We start from the raw sequence: 15,235 nt of genomic DNA, 5'->3' as shown, positions 1-15,235 counted from the left end.
ACATTTGGGGGCGACCGTTATGACACTTGGGGATATCCGTTATGACAGTTGGGAACGACCATTATGACAGTTGGGGAAGACCGTTATGACAGTTGGGGATGTCTTTTATGACAGTTGGGCGCGCCCGTTATGACAGTTGGGCATGCTTCTATGGTGCTGAATTTTTTTAAAATAATTGCAAAAAAAGTAAAAGCCAAAATCAAAATGGTGACACATGCACAGCGCCTGAAATTCAGCTTCTGTGTATGCTCAGATGTTCCCATGATACAGATTTATTTTTTTTTGCAGTTGTCTATTTGCATGTGGACTCACCTGGAGATGGATAGAGGAGCATTGTCTCAGGAACCATCAGAAATATGTGTGTTCCGATGGTCTTAGGTGACTCCTGTGAAAGGGTCGCTCGACCTCCAAAGGGGTCGTGAGCCACAGGTTGAGAACCGCTGGTTTAAGCCCAGCTTTAAAAAAAACAAAACAATCAGGCTTCATTTCATAAAACCATGAGGTCCTGCTGGGACCGATGGAGAACGAAGGGTGAATTTCTGTTTTTAATGTTGGTTTTATTGAGTACCCTACAGAAATGCTGGCAAGGCAATAAATGATCCCAATGTCACTTATGTGGAACCTCCATGGTCAGAGATAGACTATTCCAGAATGTGATTTTTCTGGAAGGGATAAACAATGGGGGGAACAGCTGAAGTGTTTCGGTCGAAGCTTGTGAACTTCTCAAAGGTTCCATTTTTTAGGAAGTCCAGTACTTGATGAGAAGGGGCTTGAACATGACCTTCTTTGTTTATGTTATGTATTGGAGGCTTTCAAGAAGAGACTAGACTGCAATTTGTCAGAAATGGTGTACTGTCTCTTGTAGATGACCTACAAGGTCCCCTCCAACTCTGTTAATCTATAATGATGTAAGAGTGATGGGACTCTCCAGATACTGAGGAAATCCCCCTCGGAGAACTGTGGACTCTGGCAAAGGAGAGGATCACAGAGGCTTCTTTCCTGCTGGCGGACTTCTTGAAAACATCTGGCTACTCATAAAAGAACAAAGGTGGGCTGGATTTGACAGGCCTTTGGCTCGATCCAGCCAAATGTTGATTACTGCCAACAACCCATATTGAAACAGGAAATGAACACAGCTCCACCTGAGTTTTCCCTAGGTTGGGAGAATCCAGCTGGCTCCAGGCCTCCATCTTTACAAAGGCCAACTGGCAAATGAATGGTGAGGTGTTCCAAAAAGCTAAATCAGAGGGGTGATGCCCATGGAATGCTCTTGGGTGGTGGTGAGCCATGGTTGCGCAGTGGTTAGAATGGGGTACTGCAGGCTACCTCTGCTGCCTGCCAGCTGCCTGCAATTTTGTAGGTCGAATCTCACCAGGCTCAAGATTGACCCTCCCTCCATCCCTCCATCGTGTGCAGCGGTTAGAAGGCAGCATTGCAGGCTAATTCTGCTGGCTGCCAGTAGTTCAATCCTGACCAGCTGAAGATTGACTCAGACCAGACGGTTGGGGGCAATATGCTAGCTCTGAAAAACCACTTAGAGAGGGTTGTAAAGCACTGTAAAGCTGAATATAAGTCTAAGTGCTAGTGGTATTTATTCCTTCCTTCCTTCCTTCCGTCCGTCCGTCCAACTCACTCGCTGACCTACCCATCCACCCACCCATCCACCCATGGTGTGTAGTGGTTAGAAGACAATATTGCAAGCTAATTCTGCTGGCTGCCAGGAGTTCAATCCTGACCAGCTCAAGGTTGTCTCAGCCTTCCATCCCTCCGAAGTCAAGATCAGTAAAATGAGGAAACAGATTGTTGGGGGCAATAGGCTAACTCTGCAAAACCTCTCAGAGCAGGCTGTAAAACACTGTGAAGCAGTATACAAGCCTAAGTGTTATTGCTAGTGCTGATAAGGTGTCCAAAGCAGGAGATAAGAGCGCCCAAAGGGCAGTGCAGGAGAAGCTCTTGATCCAACCCATCTAGAGATCAGCTTCCCCTCAGCACCAGGCAGGATCGGTGGGGCTGAAGTTAAGGCAATGTTCTCTACATGGAGCTACCTTTGAAGAGCGTTCAAAAAATACAAATTATGCAAAACGCAGCCGTGTGAGTGGTCATGGGCCTCCCCAGACATGCCCATGTCTCTCCAACACTCCGTGGACTGCATTGGTTGCTGATTGGTTTCCGGATGCAATTTAAAGGGTTGGTAATGACCTACAAAGCCCTACATGGCATCAGGCCAGAATACCTGCGGGACTGCCTATTGCCGCATGAGTCCCAGTGACTGGTCAGGTCCCACAGAATTGACCTTCTCCAGGTTCCGTCAACCAGACAATGTCGTGAGTCCAAGGAGAAGAGCCTTCTCTGTAGGGGCCCCGGACCTATGGAATCAGACCCCCCCCCCAAGATTTGCACTGCCCCCACCCTCCTCACCTTCCGCAAGAGTCTTGGGGTGATTAGACTCTACCTCCGGCCGACAAATGTTACGTATGGTTGTTGTTTGCTTGGGTATCATTGTTTTTTTATTAATAATACTGGGTTTTGTAGACTAGTACATTTAGTTTTTTTTAATTAATTGGATTTAGATGATTATATTGTATTGTTCTTCTTTTTTATGTGTTGCAAGCCACCCCGAGTCATCAGAGAGGGGCGGCATATAAATCCAGTAAAATAAAATAAATAATAAATAATAAGGCAATTTGGCAACAGCACTTTGATTTATATACCGCTTCACAGTGCTTTGACAGCCCTTTAAGCCAGTGTTTCCCAACCTTGGCAACTTGGAGATATTTGGACTTCAACTCCCAGAATTCCCCAGCCAGTGAATGCTGGCTGGGGAATTCTGGGAGTTGAAGTCCAAATATCTCCAAGTTGCCAAGGTTGGGAAACACTGCTCTAAGTGGTTTACACAATCAGCCTATCTGGGTCCTCACTACACCCACCTCAGAAGGATGAGAGGCTGAGTCAACCTTGAGCCTGATTAGATTCGATCTGCCAAACTGCTGGCATCCGGTGATTACAAGAAGTAGCCTGCCGAACTGCACTCTGAGCACTGCGCCAGCGCGGCTTGAGCCACCAGCTCCCATCTTCCGATCTGTTGGGGAGCCAACCCTTCTCCAGAGGAAGGGAGGAGAGCCGAGAGAAGGAGGGATGTGCTTGAACCAGAGGAAAACTGCTGACCCGGCCTCACCTCTTGCTCCGAGAGCCCGTCAATAATCTCAGACACCTCGTGTTCGCTGCGCGCAGCCGACATGGAGAACCCGCTGCCTCTTTGTCCTCCCCTGCTGAGAAACGGGGAGAGAGAGAGAAAGGCTGAAAGAGGGAATGTCTCTTTCTCCCCAGCCGAGGCCGACAACCGCTGGGGCCGAGAAAGAGGACGAGAGATCAGTGCTGGGAAAAGAGGAGGGGAGGAAAGGGACCAGGGGGGGGGTTGGTCGGGGCAGGACCCAATGAGTCAAAGTCAGACCTTGGAGGGCAGGGATGGCAAACCTTTTTTTTCATTGTCACCTGCTGAATAATGTCATGCGCCATAACGCAATGCACGTGCGACACTCCCATGCGAGCCCCGTTCCCTTGCACACACGTGGGGGGGGAGGGGAACAGGGGGGAGTGTCACACATGCATTATGGGTGTGGTCACACGGGTACCCTGTTATGGACATGGTTTTGGCATGTGACGATCGTGGATGCGATGTGGAGGATGTGAGGGTCTGGGATGGGTGTCAACAGACTCAAACTCAACCCAGACAAGACTGAATGGCTGTGGGCATTGCCTCCAAAGGATAGTTTGATCCGTCCATCTTTGGGTCTGGAAGGGGAGATATTAACCCCCGCAGAGTGGGTCCGCAACTTGGGTGTCCTCCTAGATCCACAGCTGAGGCTAGATCACAATCTCTCAGCTGTGGCTAGGGGGGCCTTTTCACAGGTTTGTCTTGTGCACCAGTTGCGGCCCTACTTGGATTAGGAATCTCTGCTCTCACTCATGCCCTTATCACCTCACGTCTCGGCTATTGCAATGTGCTCTACATGGGGCTACCCTTGAAAAATATTCTGAGACTACAACCGGTCCAAAAGGCAGCTGTGTGAGCTGTTATGGGTGTACACTCATGTCATACGAACACTCCATGAGCTGCATTGGCTCCTTGGCTCCTACCACATACGTCCCAGAGACCTATAAGAACACACAGAGTTGGCCTCTACCAGGTCCCGTCGACTAACCAATGCAGGTTAGTGGGGCTGGAGGGGAGGGCCTTCTCTGTGGCCGCCCGGCTCTATGGAATCCACTCCCCCCCCCCCGAGGTCCCTACTGCTCCCACCCTATTGGCTTTTCGTAAGGCCACTAAGACCTGGCTTAGTGCCCGTGCGCAATTTTGCTACCTGCCCAGGTGCAGTAGCATAATTGCACTGGACTCCGCCAGCACTCAGATCCATGGGGGTGAGCACACATCACCGTTCCACCTTAGCAGCCCACCTCTGGTGACAGCACAGGTTTTGTAATTTATGTGGCAGTACTCTGTAAAATCAACTGAGATGGTTTGAGATGGTCCTACCTTCTCTTTTCAAAACTCCTAGTTGACAGTAGAGAGGATTGTAAACTAGATTGGGGTGGATTTGGGTCCCAGAAAAGGATCAAAGGTTTTCTTACAGGGCAGGTGGAAACAACCTCCAGAATCAAAATCTCCTGCCACAACTTCAGGGTGTCCAGGGAAAAAGAATTTTGAAATTCCCTGATATTTCCTTGACATTTCCCTGTAACTTGCGATCTAGTTAAGGCGCAGTCGAAGATGAGGTCATACCAAACGGCTAAGCTGTGGAGAAATATTGGTAGCTGAGGAAGCAAGTTGTTGGACAGTTATGCTCATTTTTGCTTGACTCTGCCAGGCAGCGCGATCCGTGTTTTTTTCTTTTACATGATTTTTCCCTGACTTTTAAACATTTTAATACAGTTTGGGTCCCCCCCCCCCCCGATTTATTCTGTTTTTTTCATGAATTCCCTGATAATTCCCTGATATTTCCCAAACCGCCAATTTCCCTGAAAAATCCCGATTTCCCTGTTTTCCAGGTTTGCTGGACACCCTGTGTCCTGCCTTAGAGATCCTAACTGGAGCACCCGCTGACCTTTGCATTCGTTCCTGAAGTTCCCGGTGCTTTCTGATCTCGGGGAATTGTTTCTCATAATATTCGCGGACTCTGGTCTCTTTGGCTCGACGCCGGGGGTTATTTTCAATGCGTTCCACCTTTTTCTCCCAAGCTTCCATCAGCTGGTCATACCGCTGGCAGAACTTCTGCTCCTGAAGAGACAGAGAAAGAGAAGAAGTCATAGAATGGGGACGGGGGACTCCCACACCCCAAATTCATTTTGAACCTGCCAGCTACTGGGGTTTTCAGGTCCAGGTTATACCTTCTGAAACACCTGGTGGAGGAGCACGAACTTTTGAATTCATTCAACCTGCAACCTCCCCATTTCATCCAGGAGGGCTACTGCAGATTGACAACCACAGTGTACAGCTTAGCATGAACCTGGCCCAGAGGTGGGATCCTCCCGGTTCACCCAAGCTGGTAGTGACCCACTGGTGACGTCACAATGATGTCATGGAACCAATTTGGTCAGTGATGGTCCATGGGTGCCATCTTTTTAATTTTTTTAAAATTGTTTTTAAATGTATTTCTTCTCAGCAGGTGCAGAAGCTGAGTTTCTGGCACTGTGCATGGAGTCACCATCTTATTTTTGGCTCCTTTTTTTTTGAATTTTTTTAAATTATTTTTTCTTCTGAGCATGTGCAGAAGCTGAGTTTCCGGTAGTTTTTGTCTTTTAAAATATTGTTACTACTACTACTACTACTACTACTACTACTACTATCATTATCATTATTTCAACAATACAACACAGCAAACGAGATCACTACGATGGTTTTCAAATTATTATTATTGTTGTTGTTGTTGTTGTTGTTATTATTATTATTATCATCATCATCATCATTATCATTATTATTTCAACAATACAACACAACAAACGAGATCACTATGCTGGATTTCGTATTTCATCACCAGTCGGGCGCTTCCCAAGCACCTAGAACTGCGTGATGTAGGGGTGAATTATGTGTGCAGATGCTAGTAAAGCGGCCTTTTGCAATTGACAGATGGAGATTTTGTCAATTCCGATGGTTTTCAAATGTCCACTGAGATCCTTTTGCACTGCGCCCAGCGTGCCAAGGACCACTGGGACCACTTTCACTGGCTTAGGCCAGAGTCGTTGCAGCTCGATTTTCAGATGTTCGTATTTTTTATTTTATTATTATTATTATTATTGTTGTTGTTGTTGTTGTTTTGTTTGTTGTTGTTGTTGTTATTGTTGTTATATTATCATTATCATTATCATTATCATTATTATTGGCACTACGCATGCACACGCAGCCACATGACATGGGAGGAACCGAACCAGCAACGAGGTAAGTTAGAAGCCACCCCTGACCTGGCCCCATTCTGATTGAATCAATAAATCATGGTTTTAGGGTGGATTCAGTTCCACAAGAATCCGAATTCTGCATGAGCCAGCTAAGACACTTCCTTTTGTAAGAAGGAGGATTTCCCAGGGAGACTTGGCGTGTGACCAAGACTGGAAAGCTGATAGCCAGTGAAGCTATTGGTTTTCCGGTCTTAAAACACAAGGCCATTGAAAATCACACAACACAATGAGGCGTACACACCAAGGAAAGGAAAGCAGAAATATCAATAGATGGAGTGCTGCCGTTTCATTTACGGTGCAATCTTGGGTGCAATCCCTCAATAAAAATAGACCTGCGACCTGACAGGAAGGTTGGGCTTTTCTATAAATGTGTCTACGGGTTCACCCGGGTTTGGGCACACCCATAGCTAATGTTATGGGCAAGTTTGACGGGACCGTCTCCTGCCACATACCTCCTAGAGACATATAAGAACACACATAGTTGGCCTCCTCCAGCTCCTGTCGATCAAGCAATGCAGGTTGGTGGGGCCGCGGGGGAGGGCCTTCTCTGTTGCCACCAGCCCCGAGGTCCGTACTGCTCCCACCCTATTGGCTTTTGGTAAAGCCACTAAGACCTGGCTTTGGCGGCAGGCCTGGGGCCCATGAATTCAACAACTATCATGGCCATATTGCATGAATGTTGTGTATGCAAGTTGACGGGTTAGTTATTATGGTTTTTTATTAAGATTTAATCGTTCAGTTTTTATATTTGACTTCTTTTCATTGTTTTTGTCATTTCATTCTGTGGGAAGGCCGCCCTGAGTTCTTCGGGATTGGGCAGCGTAGAAGTCGAATTAATAAAAAAATAAAATGAATTAATAAAAATCCAGGTGCCGGGGTGAAATCCAGCAGGTTCCGACAGGCTCTGGAGAGCCAGTAGCGGAAATTTTGAGTAGTTCGGGGAACCGGCAAATAACACTTCTGATTTCCCAGTGTAGGCGCCAGGATGGCTCTGGCATTAAATTGGAGTGTAAAAGAACAACACAATAGGCAAACCGGAAGTGCATTTTCCGAACTTCCGGTTTGCCCATTTGGGCACTTTTTTCATCTACCAGGCTTCAGAAAGGCCTGTGTGCATTGCGTGGGGGGTGGGGGCAGCGGGGGGGTGTACTGAAGCTGACTGTAGATCTGAAGGTCAGCTGTTCAAATCTCAGCACCGGCTCAAGGTTGACTCAGCCTTCCATCCTTCCAAGGTAGGTAAAATGAGGACCCAGATTGTGGGGGCAATAGGCTGGATCTGTTAGAAAGTGCTATTGCTAACATGTTGTAAGCCGCCCTGAGTCTAAAGAGAAGGGTGGCATAAAAATCAAATAAATAAATAAATAAATATGTGGGGAGGGAGGGAAGGGGTGTGGCCATGTGCACGCATGCTAACACACCCAAATAATATAAATAAGGTCCCACAGAGTTGGCCTTCTCCGGGTCCCGTCGACCAAGCAATGTCGTTTGGCGGGTCCCAGGGGAAGAGCCTTCTCTGTGGTGGCCCCGGCCCTCTGGCATCAACTCCCCCCAGAGATTAGAACGGACCCCACCCTCCTTGTCTTTCGCAAATTACTCAAGACCTACCTTCCGAGTCTACGGAAAGGGGCGGCATACAAATCTAATAAATAAATAAATAAATATCGCCAGGCATGGGGGAACTGAGACATTTCCCCCAGGATTTTATATTTTATGTTTGGTATGTATGTGTTTTATGGTTTTAATTGCTGGGGTTTTATATATCTTTTTCTTTTAATATTAGATTTCTTCACTGTTATATTGTCTTTTATTATTGTTGTGAGCCGCCCCGAGTCTTCGGACATGGGCGGCATACAAATCTAATAAATAATTATTATTATTATTATTATTATTATTATTATTATTATTATTGTATGGTATGAGTGTATTGTATGTTTTTTAAATAATGGGTTTTAGATTTCTTTTAATGTATTAGATTTGTTACCTTGTTATGGTTGTAAGCCACCCCGAGTCTTCGGAGAGGGGCGGCATACAAATCTAATAAATTATTATTAATAAATTAATTAATAAGTTGTTGTTATTATTATTATTATTATTATTATTACTACTACTACTATTATTATTATTATTATTACTATTATTATCATTACTACTACTACTACTATTATTACTACTACTACTACTATTATCATCACCATCATCATCATCATCATCATCATCATTATTCACACCCCTTTTGAAAAGATCTGCCATCACTGCCTTATACTGTTCTGGACAAATGGATGTCCAATCTCTTTTTAAAAACCTCCAGCACCCACAAACTTCTGAAAGGAAGCCGTTCCACGGATTAAAGGCGCTCATTGTGAGGAAAATTCTCCTCAATTCTAGGTTGGATCTCTCCTTGGTGAGTTTCCATTCAATACTTTTTGTCCAGAATAGAATACAGAACGCAGAATAAAAGAGTTGGATGCACCAGGGGAGACAAGATGGCAGACTTCCAGTACTTGAGGGGCTGCCACAGAGAGGAGGGGGTCAGGCTGTTTTCCAAGGCACCAGAAGGCCAGACAAGAAATAATGGATGGAAACTAATCAAGGAGAGATTCAACCTAGAACAAAGGAGGAATTTTCTAATAGTGAGAACAATCAACCCATGGAACAGACGTTGCCTTCAGAAGTTGTGGGAGCTTCATCACTGGAAGATAGCTTTCAAGAAGAGACTGGACTGCCATCTGTCAGAAATGATGAAGTGGGGTCCCCTGCTTGTGCGTGGGGCTGGACTAGATGACCTACAAGGTCCCTTTCAGCTCTGTTAATATGAATCTATCTAAGATGATCAAAGGCCTGGAGGCTAAAACATATGAAGAACAATTACAAGAACTGGGCATGGCTAGTCCAGTGAAGAGAAGGACCAGGGGAGACATGATAGCAATCTTCCAATATTTGAGGGGCTGGCACAGAGAGGAGGAGGTCAAGCTATTCTCCAAAGCACCTGAAGGCCAGACAAGGAATAATGGGTGGAATCTGAACAAGGTTTCAACCTGGAAATGAGGAGGAACTTTCTGACAGTGAGAACAATCAACCCATGGAACAGAAGTTGCCTTCGGAAGTGGTGGGAGCTTCATCATTGGAGGCTTTCAAGATAAGACTGAGGTGCCATCTGCCAGAAATGGTGTAGGGTCTCCTGCTTGGGCAAGGCGGTTGGTCTAGATCAGTGTTTCCCAACCTTGGCAACTTGAAGATATCTGTACTTCTACTCCCAGAATTCCCCAGCCAGCATTCGCTGGCTGGGGAATTCTGGGAGTTGAAGTCCAAATATCTTCAAATTGCCAAGGTTGGGAAACACTGGTCTAGATGACCCACAAGGTCCCTCCCAACTCTGTAAATCTGCAAATTGGAGGTCTTTTAATGCAACCCCCTTCTCAAATAGAAGACGCAGTCCCATTCCAGACCAATGGCTGTCCAATCTTTTCCTAAAAGCCTCCAGGGTTGGAGCATCCACCACTTCTTGTGGCAAGTCATTCCACTGATCGTTCCTCACTGTCAGGGAATTTCTCCTTAATTCTAGGGTTGGATCTTTCGCCTGGATAAGCTTCCATCCGTTACTTGTTGCCCTGAATATCTCTGAACAGTTGCTTGCTTGCAGCCTGCCTGCAATGCGAAGGATGACAAGAACACGGAACCCCATTTGGGGGGTTTCACCAAAGGAAGCAAAATATTCCTCACCCACTGTTTACGAGCATGATTCCTCCTCTTGAAGTATAAGATTAGCTTCTTCCGCATTGCCTGATTTCTGCAAAAGACATGAAAACTACAGTTGGGACCAGGAAGAGCAATTTATTTATCCCCCACACTCCGAATTGCCAGCAGCAATGAAATAACATCAGCAGCTGCAATGCTCTGTCATGCCATCAAGTCTTGTTGTTGTTTGTTTGTTTTTTACTTTATTATTTATTTCAGTTTTATTATTTTAACCTCAAGGCTGTGAGCATACCTATTCCTTCCTCCTCCTATTTTCCTGCAACATCTATCCTGCAAGGTGGATTGAGCTGAGAGGGAAGGATTGGCCCAGAGTCACCCAGCTGGCTTTCATGCCTAAGGCAGGACTAGAACTCACCACCTCCTAGTAATTGGCCCATCATCACCCAGCCAGCTTTCATGCTTTAAGGCAGGACTAGAACTCACTGTCTCCTGGTGATTGGCCCAAACTCACCCAGCCAGCTTTCAAGCCTAAGGCAGGACTAGAACTCACTGTCTCCTAGTGATTGGCCCAAACTCACCCAGCCAGCTTTCATGCCTAAGGCGGGACTAGAACTCACTGTCTCCTGGTGATTGGCCCATCATCACCCAGCCAGCTTTCAAGCCTAAGGCAGGACTAGAACTCACTGTCTCCTAGTGATTGGCCCAAACTCACCCAGCCAGCTTTCATGCCTAAGGCGGGACTAGAACTCACTGTCTCCTGGTGATTGGCCCATCATCACCCAGCCAGCTTTCAAGCCTAAGGCAGGACTAGAACTCACTGTCTCCTGGGGATTGGCCCATCATGACCCAGCCAGCTTTCATGCTTTAAGGCAGGACTAGAACTCACTGTCTCCTGGGGATTGGCCCAAACTCACCCAGCCAGCTTTCAAGCCTAAGGCAGGACTAGAACTCACTGTCTCCTGGGGATTGGCCCATCATGACCCAGCCAGCTTTCATGCTTTAAGGCAGGACTAGAACTCACTGTCTCCTGGGGATTGGCCCAAACTCACCCAGCCAGCTTTCAAGCCTAAGGCAGGACTAGAACTCACTGTCTCCTGGGGATTGGCCCATCATCACCCAGCCAGCTTTCAAGCCTAAGGCAGGACTAGAACTCACTGTCTCCTGGTGATTGGCCCATCATCACCCAGCCAGCTTTCATGCCTAAGGCGGGACTAGAACTCACCGTCTCCTGGGGATTGGCCCATCATCACCCAGCCAGCTTTCTAGCCTAAGGCAGGACTAGAACTCACCGTCTCCTGGGGATTGGCCCAAAGTCACCCAGCCAGCTTTCAAGCCTAAGGCAGGACTAGAACTCACCGTCTCCTGGGGATTGGCCCAAAATAGCCCAGCCAGCTTTCTAGCCTCAGGACTAGAACTCACTGTCTCCTGGGGATTGGTCCAAAATAGCCCAGCCAGCTTTCATCCCTAAGGTAGAACTAGAATTCGCCTAGCTTTTGGGGCCTCCCTGATAAACTCTGATTAGGCTCACCCTTGGTTGTATTCACACAACCAGTTTAGTTCAGCCATTTTCAACCTTGCAATTTCATTCACACAGCACCCGCAAAGCTTCTATTCTTGTCGTCTTTCAAATGTAATGTTGTTTATGGCCCAATGTAAGGCATCACCGTGGCCAATTCGGGAACGAAGGAGATGCCTGCAAACATAATTTTAAGTATCGTTTTCCCTTGGCAGGAAAAGCAACATCTGTTTGCCATAGGGGGGAAAAAATCCAACCTGCTACTTGGGCACCCTGGATTGAAAACATCTGCATTTGTAAAAACAGGAACATCCCGTTTTGCTCTTTTTGAAAGAAAATGAATAAAATAAAGCCGCTTCTTGGATCGAGCAGCAGAGGCAGAAGCTAATCGTTTCTAAAAAGAAAACCAGAGAAGCTGAATTCCTCTTTGGCTGAGGGGAATAAAAAAGAACTCAGCTGTAAAAAAAAAAAATCAAATTTCATTTCTAAAGCAGCATTCAGCAGGTGGCAGCTACCTTCTTTTCAACACCCAATAGCCCTTAATAACAAACATCAGCAGCCAATTTTGCAAACAAAGGTTAAAAAGCGGACAAGAAAAAAAAAAACCTCTCTATTGTGCCGAGATGCAGAAGAATCATGGAATAAACTCCTATTGAAATTTAAGGCAACAACCTGCTTTGCAGTGGGTAATTTAAAAAGAGAGAGAGAGAAAAAAAAAAAACCCTCCAATCAGCTGAGAATTAAAACCTGATGTTCAGAGATGAATCCATTCCTGTAGAAGCCAACCTCCTTGTTTCTAGATTTTGTGATGGGATCAAAACACCACCACCAAAGGCTTAAACCCCTGGCAGAGGGATAGTTGGGGTCTTTTCAAACTCAGGACAATGAAGGATAAGTTTTAAAGTGGCTAATGAGGAGTTGTGAGTCCATTTTTGGGGGGATGGAGGCATCTGGGAGAAAACAAAACTTCTCTGAAGACAAAGAAAGAGAAAGCATCTGGAATGCTGTTTCAGAACTTTCGCAAATTTTAAGATGTGTGGACTTCAGATCCCAGGGATTCCCCAGCCAGAATGCTGGCTAGGGAATTCTGGGAGTTGAAGTCCATTAGCTTTATAGACCATTGGCTGGGGAATTCTGGGAGTTGAAGTCCACCTGTTGTAAAGCAAGCTGGCTAGGGAATTCTGGGAGTTGAAGTCCGCTAGTCATATAGAAAGTTGACTGGGGAACTCTGGGAGTTGAAGTCCATCTATCTTAAAGTTAACAAGGCTGAGACCCCCTGGTCTGGAAGTTGCCAAGGATCTCCTAACTTCACCAAGCAGTCTTTAAAAGTTGGGGGGGGGGGGAAGGCAGCTGAATCTGACATTTGTGTGCAAACGAACCCCTCTGCATTTGAAAAGTCAGCAAAAAATAAACGAAATTCAGGGAGCGGTGTGCTAGGTGTTCTGGATGCTCTTTGGCCCCTTCCCTCTTTTCCAAGCCCTGCAGCTCCCTCTGCAGAGCTCCTGGGAATGGCCCGTGAGAACCTCGAGCGTGTGCCACAGAGTGCGGGGCTCTTTCTCCGCGCAAATGTGCAGCTCGTCTAAGACGTAGGAAGCTGTTTGTGGAGAGGTTAAGCCGGGCCAGCTCCTGCAAGCATCACGTGCCTCTTTCCCAGGGGCAGAGCTGAGGCAAACACAGGTCGGCTGATGCAGCGGAGGAGCTAGAGAGAAAAAAACACACACACACACTCTTGGAGGAAGGAAGCACACAGTGTTTGCATGCAGCCCTCGGGGAAAACCAAGGCAGGGAATTGGCCCGGCTCCCTGGCAGCAAACATCACTAGCAGGGGATGCCAGGCCAAGAGAAGGGAAATTAGACGCTTTCAAGCCACAAGGTAGGGGATTACCGGAATACATGACTTCTGCCCTAAATTAAACACACACAAAAGAACACACAGTGCTGGGTGGATAGGTAGAAGGAAGGATGGATGGAAGGATGGATAGAAGGAGGGAGGGAGGGGAGGAGGGAGGGGAGGAAGGAAGGAAGGAGGGGAGGAAGGAAGGAAGGAAGGAAGGAAGGAAGGAAGGAAGGAAGGAAGGAAGGAAGGAAGGAAGGAAGGAAGAGACAGACAGACAGAGGCAGGCAGGCAGCTGGATGGATGGATGGAGTTATAGATAAATCAACAGTAATGGAGAGGTAAGGGGATAAATGGATGGAGACAGAAAGACGGATGGATGGATGAGTGGGAGAGCATGTAGACAGACAGACAATATATATATAGAAAGACAGATGGATGTGCATAGATACAGATCAATGGATAGAAATGGAGAGAAAAGAGGATAAATGGATGGAATAGACAGACAGACAATATATAAAATATAGATGGATGAATGGATATAGAGATATATATAGGTAGATATCGCTAGATAGAATTAGAGAGACAAGTGGATAGGTGGATGGAGACAGATAGATTATAGATAGATAAATAGGCAGGCAGGCAGGCAGGCAGATAGAAGAGACAGACAAGCAAGACAGATGATGTATAGAATATAAAAAGATGGATGGATGGATATATAGATATAAATGGATAGAAATAGAGAGAAAGGGAGATAAAGCTGCCCAAGCTCAAACTGCCCAAGGAGCTGCTGATACAGTTCTATAGAGGAATCATTGAGTCTGCCATCTGCACCTCTATAACTGTCTGGTTTGGTTCTGCAACCCAACAAGACAGACACAGACTTCAGAGGTGAATCAGAACTGCAGAAAAAACAATGGCTGCCAACCTGCCTTCCATTGAGGACCTGTAGACTGCACGAGTCAAAAAGAGGGTGGTGAAAATATTTACTGACCCCTCGCATCCTGGACACAAATTGTTTCAACTCCTACCCTCAAAACGGCGCTACAGAGCACTGCACACTAAGACAATGAGACACAAGAACAGTTTTTCCCGAATGCCCTCACTCTGCTAAACAAATACTTCCCTCAACACTGTCAAACTATTTATTAAGTCCGCACTACTATTACTACTAGTTTTTTCTCATCATTCCTATCACCCATTTCCTCCAACATATGACTGTGTGGCTGAAACTTGTTGCTTGTATCCTTAAGATTTTTAGATTTAAGATTGAAGATTTAATATTGTCTGTTTCCTCATTGCTTATTTGACCCCTATGACAATCATTAAGTGCTGTACCTCATGATTCTTGACAAATGTATCCTTTTCTTTTATGTACTCTGAGAGCACCTGCACCAAAGACAAATTTTTTGTGTGTGCAATCACACTTGGCCAATAAATAATTATATTCTATTTTATAAATGGATGGATATAGACAGCCAGTACATAGAATATAGAACGATGGATGGGTGGGTGGATGTAGAGGTATAGACATGTAGGTAGATATAGACAGATGGATAGAATTAGAGAGATAAGCAGATAGGTGGATGGAGAGAGAGAGAGGTGGCGAGAGGGGGATGGATGTAGGATAGACAGACAAAAATAGTGAGAGAAATAAAGAAATAAATAGATGTATAGATAGAGAGGTAGATATAGATAGATGGGAAAGAAATAGAGAGATAAATAGATTGATTGAGAGC

The 15,235-nt window shown here is 45.9% G+C and overlaps 1 protein-coding gene across 28 annotated transcripts in view; it reads right to left on the bottom strand.

Moving 5' to 3' along the window:
- Positions 1 to 15,235, bottom strand: part of NCOR2 (nuclear receptor corepressor 2) — a 309,568-nt gene that overhangs the window by 192,459 nt on the left and 101,874 nt on the right. For 20 of the 28 annotated variants that reach the window (XM_070762127.1, XM_070762124.1, XM_070762131.1 and 17 more), the window contains exons 9-11: positions 10,171 to 10,237; positions 5,103 to 5,275; positions 3,176 to 3,269 (exon numbers count right to left, since the gene is read on the bottom strand). In XM_070762127.1, the coding sequence (XP_070618228.1) occupies positions 3,176 to 3,269; positions 5,103 to 5,275; positions 10,171 to 10,237 (334 nt within the window). The remainder of the gene's footprint in view (positions 1 to 3,175; positions 3,270 to 5,102; positions 5,276 to 10,170; positions 10,238 to 15,235) is intronic. The other 8 variants (XM_070762126.1, XM_070762128.1, XM_070762125.1 and 5 more) reach the window with 1 other exon arrangement.

This window comes from Erythrolamprus reginae, chromosome 10 (genome assembly GCF_031021105.1).
Source record: "Erythrolamprus reginae isolate rEryReg1 chromosome 10, rEryReg1.hap1, whole genome shotgun sequence".
NCBI classification, from domain to species: domain Eukaryota; kingdom Metazoa; phylum Chordata; class Lepidosauria; order Squamata; family Dipsadidae; genus Erythrolamprus; species Erythrolamprus reginae.
Note: the sequence above shows the minus strand (reverse complement) of the source record. Positions and strands in the feature narration are given on the sequence as shown.